Source organism: Anopheles merus, chromosome 2L, assembly GCF_017562075.2.
Source record: "Anopheles merus strain MAF chromosome 2L, AmerM5.1, whole genome shotgun sequence".
Lineage (NCBI taxonomy): Eukaryota > Metazoa > Arthropoda > Insecta > Diptera > Culicidae > Anopheles > Anopheles merus.
In genome coordinates this window covers 20109391-20123693 of record NC_054083.1, presented here as the reverse complement: position 1 = coordinate 20123693, position 14303 = coordinate 20109391, and the positions used below count along the sequence as shown (strand labels likewise).

Here is a 14303-nt window from a genome sequence, read left to right as displayed (position 1 = left end):
TGCAGGTAAGGTCTCGACCGGCCGGTTTACGAACGGGGCACGAGCTTGCTTTACCCTGTAGTTTCGTGTCCCTTTTTATGTTTTTTTTACTTCTTCTTTACAATCATCAGCCGATTGTTGTAATTTACCATCCTCTTTATCTTTTCTGTATGATGTGATTTACCGTTTGCTGCCAATGCATTGACGTTTGCTTTTTTTTTGGTTGAGAAATGGTGGTATTTAGCTTGCAATCTTTTGTTTTGAATTTAACATTAGTACTATTTTGTTTATAACGGGTATTATGTATGTTTTCAATGTGTCCGGTTGTGTGTTTTTAATCGTATTGTATCGTTCAATTGCAAGCAATAGAAGTAGGAGAGGGTAGGTTAGCGTTACATATTTTGTCTGCGGCGTAAGCAGCCATACGCAAACATGGTGCCGGTGCCGAAGGGTGCACCATTTAAAAGGATGAACTATATAATAATAATATTTATAAATTAATTGTAACAGGTTTGGGCAATTCGATTGAAAAAGGAGCGATTTTTGTTTGTAGTAGTGGAAGGCGTAACTAATGCCCCTCTAATTGGCAATATTCATGCAAGTGCAGCAATTGTTGTACTTAATTAACTTTGTTTAGCTATATCTGATTGAGGTTTTATTGAAACGGATGACTTTACTCCTTTCCTTCTCCTATTTGGAGCGTCCTGTTACAGTCACGTTCTGAGATTGTACGAAAGGAAGCGGGTTTGCATACGCCACAGGCCAAACCAATGGACACGCAAGGAGTAGCAGCGTACAAATACTTTTTTCATGGCATTATCATTATTCAATTTGCGTGATCGTGAAATGAAAAACATTTGGCAAAAGCAAAGGCTCAGGCAGAGGCCGTACGAAACAGTCAAGCAGTTGGTGATCCGTGTGGCGATGGTAAATAAAACGAAGCGATCGGCAGTACTCTGGCCGATGCACCGAATAAGGCTCATACGCACGCAAATGCGCAGCGACGCTGGCAGAAACGCAATTAGCAGCTGTTTTCCGGCTTTTAATCGGCACTACATTCCCGTACGGACACAACGTCCCCATGGGCGGCGTGAAGTTGATCATCACTGACCGTCGAATGTTAGTGTTTGTGTGTGTGAAATTGTATGTATCTCTTTGGGTGTGTAGAAATAGTGATCAGTGTTAAAGAGAGTAAAAATTTACGTTTATAATTTACTTTACAGCCGCCATCCACCCACCTAGTACACCACCGCGTGCGTCGTTTCGTTTCCCGCCCCGTCCAGCGATGGTTTGCCAGGGGCTAAGCGATCCTTCCTCTTTCTACAGGATGCCAACAAATACAAAAAAAAACAAATCGAAATCGTCCCCATCTGCTGGAAGCTTTTGTTGTTTCCACACGGAATGATGTTTCCCATGATGTGCTACCGTCCGCGTTTTCTCCCTCTTTCTTTTTTTTGTGTCTTTTACTTGCTCTGGTTGGGTTTTGTCTTTTTTCTCTTCTTTTTATTGTTTCAGTTTTCTTACTTTTTATTTCGGTTACGCTTTCCATGCTCTCCACCATTGGTTAGTTTGTTTTTTTTTTGTTGTTTCTCACGTACACATACACTTACACACATATTCCCCATCACAAAAGATTGGAATTGGTTTTGGTTTGTTTTGGGCTCAGAAGTTTTCTTTTAGTGTTTGCGTCTTTTCCGCTCTCGGGTTTTCTTTTCCTGCCATTCTCTTTCCCCTCTACGATTCTTGCCTTGCCTGGGCGACCACAGAGATCACCCTTTCGAGGATCTCGATGATCTGTTTGAAATGAGAAAAGCGTATTTAAGGGACGCTTTTGTACACTTTTTCGCTTGATACCGTTTGACTGTAGTTGGTTTTTAGTTTACTTTACTGTTTGTTTGTTTTTGCAATAGCTAATGTAATAGAGGGAAGGGGAAAGGAAATGCAGCCCCAACTTTGTTTATTCCATATCTCTTCCTGTTTCTCTCCCGTTGATCGCCTTCGGTTGTGTAGCTGCTCTATAGCGATCATCCCTTCGGTGACCCGCATTCGCTGATTCAGCACAGTCTGGCCGAAAAAGGAGTAGATTCGACCGAAGAAGGGTGAAACGCTACAGAGTGCACGCAAACCTCCGCCCGCCCCTGTATTTCGCTCGCTCGCTCGCTTGCCATTTTGTTCCAATCCCAGTTGTTAGACCAATTTACTTAATTTCATCCCAGCTTCGGCCCAGCGGCGGACCGTCGTCGGGCACGGCATTGCACATCATGATCGTCGGTGGCTGGCGGCACGACGCTTAGCAGCAACCACTGCTGGCCGGTCCGCCCGGGCTGTTGCCGCTGCCCAGCGATGGGCTCGTCGGGGAGTGCTGCTGGCCAATCTTGATGCCGTTAGCCTGTGGCGAGTGATTTGAAAGGGCAAAAAAAGGAATGTTAGGAAATACTTCTGCACAGGGAGCTGGGAAAGAGCAACAAAGCAACACATACCTCATTATTGATATCAAACACGCCCTCCTGAATCTTTTCGTAGATCTCCTTCGCCGTGTTGATGAACGCTTCCTCGACGTTGGCCGCCGTACGGGCGGACGTTTCCATAAACACCAGCCCGTGCTCGCGCGCGAACGCTTCGCCTTCTTCCTTCTTCACTTCGCGGCGTGAATCAAGATCACTGGAAAATTAAATAACAAAAAAAAAAATACGATTCACTTTCAAGTACACACTCCAGCATCGTAAAACGCTCATTTTTACCTCTTATTTCCGATCAGCATAATGACCATATTCGAGTTCGAGTGTTGCCGGGCGTCCTCCAGCCAGGTGGTCAGATGGTTGAACGTTTCGCGGCGCGTAATGTCGTACACGAGCAGGGCGCCGGCCGCCCCACGGTAGTACGAGCGGGTGATCGACCGGAACGCTTCCTGGCCGGCCGTGTCCCAGATCTGTAGCTTGATCTGCTTGCCGTCGATGGTGATCATGCGTGCCCCGAACTCGACGCCGATCGTCAAATCGTGCACCGGCTGGAAGCGTTTGTCGGTAAACTGCAGCAGCAGGCAGGACTTGCCCACACCTGAGGGAACAGAACAGAAAATGGAGTGTGTTAGTCTTTCGGTATCGTCGAATTGTTCAAAGTGTCGTAGGGAAAAACTCAACTTTATCATTTTGGTATTAAGATGAACATGTTCAAACTTAAATAAATGTTTTAATGCCTTACATATTTCTTAGATTCCACTTTTAGTGGTTAATTAGGAGCGTGTGGCAAGACTACTTATATGTGAACAATTGTGAGAGCTAATTTACGTATTACTTTCATACATAATTTAATTTATTTCCAAGTAAGTAAAAAAAGCAAAATTAAATACTCTACATTGAGTCATGTCCTTTGAAGTTGTTCAATTCAAAAAATGAATTACTTTTTGATAATAAAATCAATAAAATGCATTTAATATTTTCGATTTTCTATGCAAACGTCTGGTGAATTAAATAAACAAATAAATTATAAATAATTTAAAAAAATATTAATCATTTTTCTTTTATTTTCTCATCAAAAGTGTGTTTAATAATAATTTTAGTTAAAAAATAAACTACATGGGAAATTATTCATTGAATAATAAACGGATCCACTTTAGACACAAAATGAGATTCAACCGCTAAAAGCGATTACGGTGTAAAGAAACCTATCTTTGCTCAATAAAGCTTCATCCGAACGTGAGTCACACAGCGCCTCAAGCATTTTCTCTTTTCTTTCTATCAATATTTATCATTTTAGCGTTTGCTGCCGTGAACCCGACTCTGCACGAATAAAAAATAATTCGAAAGAAAGAAACACCAACAACAGTGCACAGTGTAAAATGCATTGGCAAGTTGCACTACACCACTACACTTGATTGAACCACCCCATATATGATTCATGCTTCCGGGCAAAAACATAAACAAATGCAACATTAAAGGCATTATTGAGCGTGGTGCCCCCGCCCTCCGTTATGCTTGCGAGCGGGTTGATGAGGGAGGGAGACAGTTTTCTTTTATCGTATTTTATTCGTTCGTTTTTTCTTTTTCCATCGCTATTTTTTACTTTCTTTTTAATCCATCGCCATGCAATAAGACAGCACACACATTTCCACCCGCTCTGTTTTGTGCAGCAGTGTGGCCACTTGGAAGCGCCGCCGAACACCAATATTGCGCATCGAGTGGTTGCTATGTGAAAACGCCACGGTGATTTCATGTATTGCATGCGGGACACAGTGGAAGGCGCCCCTAGTAAGAAAGCTTGACGAGAGGGTGTGCTCTTGCTGCAAGCGGGGCCAATTTTTGGGCTCAGGGACATTGGACAGCAATTGAGCGGGTGGTTCGTGCGTTATTACTTTTCAACACGGCTGACATACGCGGTGGAAGCGCCATGCCCGAACAAAGAAACAACGCGCGCCCAGGCAAGTAGTGTCCGTCTGACCCGGTTTTACAGCCCACCACCACCCGTGAACAACCAGCGCGCGCCGCAAGTGGTAGTGGTGGTGCAAATTATAAACAATTCTTTTCTCGGTGTATTGTGAGCATTCTTTTCGTCATCTCCTCCCACCTAGAACGATCGTGCATCCATGCATTCCGAGTGCAATCAACCGCAGCGAAAGGAAACTCGATCTGGCTCGCAGGCGAAGCTCTCCCATATGGTGGATCCGGGAAAGGGAAAATGCTTCTTTTCGTTCGACAGCTCGCACACATACACACACAAACACACCAGTCGATTTCCTTCTCTATATTCTTCCTGGGCTTCTATTCCGGGTGTGTGTGTGTGTGTGTGATAAACAGGCCAATTGTGGGGTTGATGACGAAAAATTATCGATTTTGTTCTTTGCCGCCGCTGCTTTCCTCCTCCTCTTGCTGCTACCTCCAGACACATGGGGTGGCGTGTTGGTCGTGACGCCTGTGTGTGGTTGGGTTTCATCCTCCCTTACGTGTCCCTGTGCGTTTGTGTGTGTGTGTAACCAAGATGCGGGTTGTGCTCACATCACTCCCGTACGAAAAGGAAAATCATGTTTAATCATCCTTTTTCATTCAGCCATCACACCACCCCTTGTGTTCCTTGCTTCCTCCTATGTGTGTCCCTCGCGTCCGCATCTGCTGCGTAGCTGTGTTGGTGTTCACATACACCCGCGCGCACACACACACACACACGCAGCTCCATCGCCTACGCAATTGCAAATTAAATCACACCCAAAACCAGCCCTTCTTCCTGTTGGAAAAGCTGCGAAGGCGGATGAAGCCCACCACCACCAGCCCATTTGACGGGCTCCGGAAAAGCGACCGGGCTGCTACCGTATGTTTTCCGAGCAAACAAATACGGAAGTGTCTTTCTTGACCATGTACTTTGCTCCATCCTTTCTTCCGTGCGTCTTACCTGTGTCTCCTATGATGATGTATTTGAACAAGTAAGCGTACGACATTTTAACGTAGAAGATTGGTCGCGGACGTGTGGGCGATGAAGGATGATGATGATGATGGTGCTGCTGCTGCTGCTGCTGCTGCTGGTAGGGCTCGCTGTGTACGATGTACTTTAGCAATTACGTGGATTTCACGAAATCTGTTATCACACACGACCTTCCCCGTTCGCTTTTATGTTGCTTCTTCACACCACACACACACACACACTCCTGTAGTGGAGTGAGACAGATCACTCCCGTGTTGTGACTAGAGCGTTTCACTGCGTACTTGGCCGTGGCACTGTGGAAAACACACGCATAACACACTCGGATGCAAAATATCGTACAGACTAGCGGCGACGAAACTCGGGCGAAGGCAAAACTACGAGGGAAGGCAATTCAATCGAGAGAGAGAAAGGGGGAGAATAATCAATTTTCCACACTTTTGCCTGCAATACGGCCGTGTTTATCTCTTTGTTAAAGGTTTTCGGGGTCTGGGCCAGCAAAAACACACTCGGACGAGAAAAAGTGACTGCGACTTCTGATTCTGCTGGTTGGGGCAGGTTGCATCATGCGACGTGCAGGTTGACACAGGTTGACAGTCGATCGAGCGTGTTTGACAGCTGTGGTTGCCGACATTGAAGACATTAGTTTTGTTTAATTAAATTAATTTAGTGCTTTTTTTGTTAAATACATATTTTACAACATAACGCTTGCTGTAATTTGTCCTTCTTTTCTATCTATTTAATTTCACAACTTTTCTACGTAAACAGAAATCCCATCACGTCCGAGATCGTCGCCCGCTGTGCGCTGTTGTGGGTTTTGTTTTGATTCCGTTTTTCCTCCATCCGCGCGGATGACGTTCCGGTTTGCGTTTTATGCAGCAACGAAAATAAACGCCAATGCTTGTGCTTGCTGCGTAATCGTTTTGCTAGCCATGAACGTGCTGTGATTTATGTGCTCTCGTGCGCGTTTTGGGTTACGGCTCGCGACTGTGTGCATTTCGGTTGAGGGTTGCTGCTTTTCTGCCAATCGCTCCAGTTGTTGTTGTTTGCCAGCATCACCGAGCCATGATACGGTACCGGGTAGTGGCGCTTGTGCTAATTGTGCTGCTAATTTATTTCTTTCGCCTCATTTTTGCGTCCGGCGGAGACCGGAGCCAGTTTTACCAAAACTGCCTAAAGTTCTGCACGCTCGACAACTGCACGCAGTGTAAGTACGAGACCTGGGAGACCGACTATTGGATGGTCTGTTTGATTGTACTGGGCTTTTTTTTATTGCTAGCTGGCGTATCGTACAAGAAGGAGCTACAGTGGAAGCACGATCCGATCAATAAACTGCTGCTGTGGACCTGCTACGATGAGTGCGGCTACGACTGCATGTGGCGGACAACGGCCGCCTTTCACAACCGCAACTGGACGACGCCACAGTTTTACGGAAAAGTAGCCGCGAGCATTTCAATACTTTAGTACCGATTCAAAATACCTCTCTGCTTCTTCTTTCTATTCTCCAGTGGCCATTTGTGCGGTTCCTCGGCATGCAGGAACCGGCCTCGGTCCTGTTCTCGGTGGCCAACTTCGCGACGCACTACAAGATGCTGCAGCGGTTCAGGCGAGAGGTACGCACCGACAGCCCCATGTACGGCACGTGGCGAGCCTTTTCCTACATCTGTCTGAACGCGTGGATTTGGTCCGCGTTTTTCCACACGCGCGATTTTCCCGTGACCGAGCTGCTCGACTACACGTTCGCCTACTCGATGGTGCTGGCCTCGTTCCACTGCATGGTGATGCGCATGATACACCGCTCGTCCATCGTGGTGCGCGGCGCGTTCAGCTGCCTGTGCGTACTGTTCTTCGTCAATCACTTTTCCTACCTTAGCGTTGGCCGGTTCGACTATTCGTACAACATGAAGGCGAACATTGTGACGGGTAAGTTGTGTGCATTTGCGTGGCTTGCTTTCCGTTCGGTTGAGTTTTTTTTTTATGTCCTTTCCCGGTCTCTCGTGCGCAGGTATGAGTGGTGCTCTCGGTTGGATTTTATGGTGCTTTCTGCAGCGCAAGAAGCGCCGCTACGTCTGGAAGTGCTTTACCTTTATCGTGCTGGCGACATCGTCCTTGCTGCTGGAAATAAACGACTTCCCACCGATCCTGTGGACGTTCGATGCTCACTCGATATGGCATTTGGTAACGGCACCACTCACAATACTGTTCTATAGGTAAGTGAATGCATCATTTCAACGTTGTGTGTGCTTGTTTTGAAAGAGTAATTTCTTTTTTTTCAGTTTTATAATCGAAGACTGCAAAACGTTGCGCAAGGAGCTGGTCGGCGTGGAAGATGAAGAGAGCCGCAAGCTGCTCTAATGGCTACTAAGATCGACAAACACGAATTGCTATATCCGTTGAAGGGCAATAAGACAAACATGGGCAACACGTGCAATGCGTTCTGGTCAGCGCAAGCAGAACGCAAACCGTTAGTACCGATGATTTGCGCGATGATGTATTTAATATCGTTTAGTCGTTGGACAGAAAGTAGAATATTTGTCTACTTTTACACAACCACTTGGTAAACCGTATTTTTGGTGCATTCTTTTTTTACTAAGGATACATTTTTATCACATTCTTTCAACTGTTAAGCGATTTAAAATGTACTTATTCAGGGCTGGACACACTGTTTAGGACGTTTAGGACTGTCTAGGCGTATACTCATTTTTGCGTACTCTTCTAAATCGTTCCGAATCGTATTAATTAATTAGCTAAAAAGAAAACTATCGAATCAAAATTATGCCAAAACTTAGTATCGAAAAAACCAAACAACATGCAATTGAATTCAACCAATTTACCTTAAATTTTGGAGCCAAATGTACGGAGCGATGGGCCTCCAGACCCGCACGGGTCGCCAGCGCTCTTTTCCTTCAGCTAGATAAGTGTAACCGTAGACGTGTATGTCAATTGAATGTATAGCCCAGTTTTTGGAATCACATATTTATTCGTTGCGCGATCGCGCAGCGACCATTCTAGTCAAACTTTATAACATTCGTTCGAGCGTTCGGGCTCCGCAAGGGGGATTTTCAAAGTACATGGTAATACAACGATCGGGTAAAAACAAAAAACGGCGTGATGGAAGGCTCCACATTTTTTAAACTCTTTTGGAAACTCACCTCGTGCAGAAAAATTGCTACATACCGATTACTCGCGTGCGTATTCCAGGTTTACTCGTAGGATATATTATATAGTGCAGATATTCTACTAGCCACAACGGAGCAGGAGATAGTATTTACGAGCAATAATTAATGATTAAATATTATAAACCAATAATCTACGAAATTCGGCAAACCCCGTTGCAGCTGTGCAGCTAGAATAGGACCACAAAAATATACAATACTTTTAATTCCAGCAAAGCAATCGTTCCCACTCATTTTCCGGAAAAGAAATCACCTCATTGTGCAGCATTGCGCTCTTTGCGTTGGAACTAGTTACACATTGGTTTATTTTTCAGCACTTAGTTGTATTCAATACGATACGCGGTTAATGTTCCTTTACATTGAGTTCATACATATAAAAGAAAAACAATCAAAACAAACAAAAAAATAGGTTAAAAAAACCGTACCTTCACGCCACCTCCAAAGCAAGCTCCCAATTGATGTGTGTAATATGTTTACGCGTGCAATGTCCAGGGCAGCGCGGGAGCGTGGAGTAAAAACACCACCAGACGACAGCTTTTGAAGCTTTCCACTCGTATCCACTCACTAACTGGCAGCACACAGACACACACGCGCTTACTTGCTTCTAACGTTTTTCCTTTTTTCAACTGCTAACGCCATTGGAATTGTTATTGTGTTAAAAAAAGCAAAAGCGCGCGATCGGTTTATCGTTTCCTTCCAGCATTTCACCCTACTAGCTATCTTGCTGTCTCCTTGCGCTTCCCGTTTTTACCCTACGATGCCGGCCTTCATCCTAATAATTACCGGCGTCAACGTTTTTCAGTCCTAGACGAAAGATCCTTTCGATTTCTTTGCGTTCAACGTGCTACTCTTTCTCTCTCTCTCGCTTCTATTTCTCTTACCGCGAATTAGGCAGAACCTGGAACCTATCACTAGTCCTAATTGGCGATGGGCGAGTACAACAAGTAGCGAACACTTAACGACCCCGAAAGGAGCCACCCGCTTTTACGCATTTTTTAAGTGTTAGTTAGATATTAATTGGTTACAACTCTCGATAATTTGTGTGTGTGTGTGTGTGTGTGTGTGTGTGTGTGTGTGTGTGTGTGTGTGTGTGTGTGTGTGTGTGTGTGTGTGTGTGTGTGTGTGTGTGTATTTGTGTTTTCTTTTTTCGCAACTCACCAATCCATAATATTAATTATGTTCTCACTAATTCTATTATTATATATAATAATATTATTATGCACGAGCACGGGCAGCATGTGCTGTGTGTTATACGTTTACGTGTGTTTGTAGTTGCTGAGTTAGTATTTTATGTAACGCAATAACTTTTTCTTCGTCTTCTCCTTTTTCTAACATTCAGATCACAAATTTCATTTGCCATTTCACGTGGTGTATAAGTTTTGCTGTCGCTCTCTTACTGGCTAAGAATGTGCGGGATGTAGTAGGGGTGGTGGTGGTGTGCATTTTGCCTTTTTCAGTTGCAGGGATCTATGTGGTGAACCAAATATTCACTGGGCTGTTTTGGTTTGGTGTAGGACTGGGTTGGTAGACGACTCACGACTTATGACCGCCTAAGGGCTTCGGTACGCGTTGCGCCGTGCGTAAGCCGCAAACCGAACGTAGTCGTTGATCTGCGTCAGCTGGTTCCAGTACTGATTGCTCCACAGGGCGTACGTCCGGTGGTAGAGGGCGGTCGCATGCGCATCGCCTCCACGCATCTGCTGCGGCAGACTGACGGAAGGGCCGGCTGCCGCTGCCGGCGATGCCATCGCTGGATGGAAGGGTGGAAGCAGATTCTCCATGCGCGACATGAACGCGGGCGATCGGGGCGAACGCTCCTCGTCCATGATGAGCGGTGGTACGGCCGTGGGAGGATTGCCCCCAACGACGACGGGGTTTGTGGCTGCGGGCGGAATAACACCCCCGGCCACCAGGAGGGGCGGTGTCGGGATGCTGGGCACGGCAAAGAGATGGGGCGAAGCGGCCACCGACACCGAGTTCGAGGTGACGGCACCGATTTGCTCCAGGCTGCCGGACGGCGCAGCGATAGCACCACCACCGCCAGCAGCAGCAGCGGCCACCACCATCAACGGGTCGGCGACGGCCGCCGCCAGTGCGTCGTTCTCTTTGGGGGTCGATTTAGCCGACGCAACCGACACGCGGTCGACATCGTCGAAGAAAGACGAGTTGGAGGCGTCACTGTCGTACGACGAGTACGAGCTCGCGTCGTCCATCATGTCGTCCACGTCGTGGGCGGCACACTGCGGCCCGATCGGCCCGATCGGGTCGGCCTCGATCGGATTGATGTTGGGCAGCGACTGCTGGTCCAGCATCTCGGGCGGTTCCGGCGTCGAGCCGACGTTCGAGCCGACCGTGTTCGAGTTCACCTCGAGCGAGTCCTGCTGCTGGAACCGGATCCGGTTCGGCAGGTTCGCCTGTATCACGTCCTCCACGTCCTCCTCCTCAAACAGCGAGCCCCGGTTCGAGCCGCACGTGTTTGAGTTGAGCTCGATCTCTTCGCCCTCCTCGCCGTGCTCGCCGATCTCCTCCGCCAGCGGGCCCCGGTTGCCGCCGTGCAGCCGGGAGGAGTCGAGCGAGATGCCGCACGGGACGACGTCCGGCACGGAGCACTTGCGCGTCAGGCCCCGATCGCTGACCGTATCGTCGTGCACCTCCAGGCTGCAGCCGTCGATCGAATGCAGCTGCACCTGATGCTCCGGATGCTCCACGCCCAGCTCCTTCTGCTCCATGATCTTCGCGAACAGCGCGTCGTTGTTCGCCTCGAACGGTGGGCAGTCGCCCCCGTTCGCCTCACTGTCCGAGCTGTGGTCGATGTCGGAACAGTCGACCGAACCGATCTGCCGGAAGCGCGGATCCGGGATTTGGCTCAGCCGGGACAGCTGGGCGTTAAAGTCCGATCCAACCTCCACCTTCTCCGTCACGTTCGTGCTGAGGGAGGAGCTGCTCTCGAGATCCGATTCGTTGCCCCCGTTGCGGGTGATGATGGTTGTAATGGTGTCGCCCGCTACCAGCAGCACCGGAGGCCCGTCCATATCGGGCACGGGAGTCGAAAGGCTGCCCCGGATCGTACCGGCCGCACCTTTAGCACCATTCTTCGATGGTCCCGGTTTTGGTGAATCATTATCATCCTCCTCATCATCGTCATCGTCGTCGTCGTTGTTTTCCACACCATCCTGCTCCTCCAGCAGTAAGCTGTTTCGGTCCTTGCCATCCGCCTTCTTTTGATTGCCGTTCAGCGAGTCGAGCCGCTTCGTTTTGCCGCCCCGCTCACCGTTCGCTTGTAGAGCGCCACCTCGCTCGAGACTTAGCTTTTCCATCGACATCGACAGCCCATCCATGGCCACGGTGGACGACGCATGAGCGCCCGTCTCTTCCGGTTTGCCGGGCGACACATTTCCATTCAGCTCCGTCGCATGCCCGTTCGTGGTCTTTCCTTTGACCGCTGGGGCGGCTGCCTCGCCCGCTGGCTGGCTTGTCGTGCCGTTCGGTGCATCCAACTCCACCACCGTCTCCTCATCCGACGTTGACTTCTCCAAACTGTCGTCCAGCTTTTGCTCTTCGTTGTTATTGCTTCGCGACGGTTCGCCCCCATTGCCCAGCTGCTTGCCCAGCATCTTCATCGCCTTCAGGAACAGCTGGTCCACGTCCTTATCGCGGATCTCCTGCACCATCTGCGAGGCGAACAGCTTCTCATACCGGTCCCCGTACCGCTCGAACTGCCACACGTCCTCCAGGTTGCCCTGGGGCAGCTTAAGTACGAACATCTCGTTCCCGCCGATATCGTGCAGGATGCGCCGGTACCGCTCCATGTCCTTTACGCCCGACACGAGCGTTATCGCGATGCCCTTCGTGCCGAACCGGCCGGCCCGCCCTATCCGGTGCAGGTAGGTGGCGTTGTCCTTCGGCACGTCCGCATTGATCACCAGGTTGACGTTCTCCACGTCGATGCCGCGCGCGATCAGATTGGTGGCGATCAGTACGCGCGCCCGGAACGAGCGGAAGTCCTCGATCGCCTTCAGCCGGAACCGCTGCTCCATGCCGCCGTTAATGACCTCCGCCGGCCAGCCCGCCTTCTTGAGGTACGTGCAGTACGTTTCCGCCTTGGAGATCGTGTTCGCAAACACCACGCACTGCGCGAAGTTGATCTGCTGGAAGATCTCGTTCAGCACGCCCACCTTCGCCATCAGGTCCTTCACGTTGTCCGGTTCGGCCGGCAGCTCGCGCACAAACTGCTTGATGCCGAACAGCAGCGGTACCTCCCGCTTGGGCGTGACGCCTATAAACTTGGCGTTCATGTACCGCAGCAGCTCCCGGTCGCGGTTGTTGTAAAACGTGGCGCTGCACACGATCGTCTGCCGCTTGTCGGACAGGGCGCCCACAATCTTGTCGATGTCGCCGCGCATGCTCGGCTGCAGCAGTGTGTCCGCCTCGTCCATCACGAGCGTCCGGATGTAGGACGTGTTCAGCACGTTGCTCTTGATGAGATGCAGTATCCGGCCGGGCGTACCGACCACCGCCGAGCAGTTCTGCAAGTTCTTACGATCGACGCTGATCTCCATGCCGCCGATAAAGGAGCGGGCCTTAAAATTGCCAAGCTCGGCCCCGATCCGGTTTAGCACAGATTCGACCTGCACCGCGATTTCCCGCGTCGGCACAATGGTCAGTGATTGCGGAAAGGCGATCTCCGGATCGTGGCTCTCGACGATCGTGATGGCGAAGACGAGTGTTTTGCCCGTGCCGGACTTTGCCTGCACCAATAGATCTAAAAAGAGAAATAATAATGTTTACCATCTATGCAGGTGGTAGAGGTACATTATTGATTTTCCATACCGAAATCACACCGCGCCAGTGGAATGGCTCGCGCCTGTATCGGAGATGGATGGACAAAGTTGTTGCGGGCGAGCGCCTGCTTCACTGGCTCGGACAGCGACATCCGCTCGAACAGCAGGCTGCGATCCACCATGACGTCGGCGGTACGCACTTTGTCATCATTCAAGCTGTGGCCAGCCATTTTGGCAGCTTGCTGGAACTGCCCACTCACTCGGTACGGGCAATGAAAGTCGAGAAATTCTTATCACGCACACCACACACACACCCAACGGAAAAGATTCCCAAAAAGGAAAATTTCTGGCAGTAGGAAAAACCTCCCGTCCCGGAAAACTAAAACGTGACCGCCTTTCGTGTGTGTTTTGATGGCGGGGTTTGTTTACAGTAGTTCGATGCAAGCCCCTGTGCACAAAGATCCGTCTCGTGCGGGTAGCTGCGTACGGACCGCGATTTCTTTCACCGTTCACTCGCTTCGGCTACATTTGGCACCGCGGTTCGCACTGTTTGCTGGCCAGTAGCGACGATTTTTACGTGAGTTTTCGAACAATTAATTTTCACTTTTTTCCGTGCTTGCAAAGAATCGCGAAACCTGTTTTCGTTTTATTCACGGCATGACAGATTGGGGATGTAATGACAGCAGTGAGCAGAGTGCCATCTGCAGGAATCGACTGATACTAATGTCCGGGTTTGTGTACATTGCGGTGAGACGCGTTCTTGGCAAATGTTTAATTTAAAATCAAAAGAACAGTTTTAAAACTGAAAAACGAAATTGCTTTCAAGAATTGACGATTTTGACGAAAAGTCCCCGTATTCTGAAATAACCTTGTAGCAATGTCTTCAAGAGGTTCGCCAACCTTGCTCAACAACAATCGAACGCGTACAGGTGTAGCTTGACTATTGTGTTTACTTCAC

General features: G+C 49.0%; 3 protein-coding genes across 3 annotated transcripts; 1 reads left to right on the top strand and 2 right to left on the bottom strand.

The window, feature by feature from the left end:
- Positions 1-201: 201 nt before the first annotated feature.
- Positions 202-5950, bottom strand: LOC121593550 (ras-related protein Rab-2A). The gene is made up of 4 exons (XM_041916011.1): positions 5362-5950; positions 2721-3036; positions 2460-2640; positions 202-2368 (listed from the first exon to the last, which is right to left on the bottom strand). The coding sequence occupies exons 1-4, from the start codon at positions 5405-5407 to the stop codon at positions 2270-2272; spliced, it is 642 nt and encodes a 213-aa protein (XP_041771945.1). The 5' UTR covers positions 5408-5950; the 3' UTR covers positions 202-2269.
- A 214-nt stretch (positions 5951-6164) lies between these two features.
- On the top strand, positions 6165-8142 carry LOC121593549 (post-GPI attachment to proteins factor 3). Its single transcript, XM_041916010.1, has 5 exons — positions 6165-6595; positions 6668-6825; positions 6897-7311; positions 7394-7598; positions 7665-8142. The coding sequence occupies exons 1-5, from the start codon at positions 6454-6456 to the stop codon at positions 7741-7743; spliced, it is 999 nt and encodes a 332-aa protein (XP_041771944.1). The 5' UTR covers positions 6165-6453; the 3' UTR covers positions 7744-8142.
- Positions 8143-8841: 699 nt separating this feature from the next.
- LOC121593546 (probable ATP-dependent RNA helicase DDX20) lies at positions 8842-14015 on the bottom strand. The gene is made up of 2 exons (XM_041916003.1): positions 13395-14015; positions 8842-13326 (listed from the first exon to the last, which is right to left on the bottom strand). Exons 1-2 carry the CDS (start codon positions 13573-13575, stop codon positions 10115-10117), a joined length of 3393 nt encoding a protein of 1130 aa, XP_041771937.1. The 5' UTR covers positions 13576-14015; the 3' UTR covers positions 8842-10114.
- Positions 14016-14303: the final 288 nt, after the last annotated feature.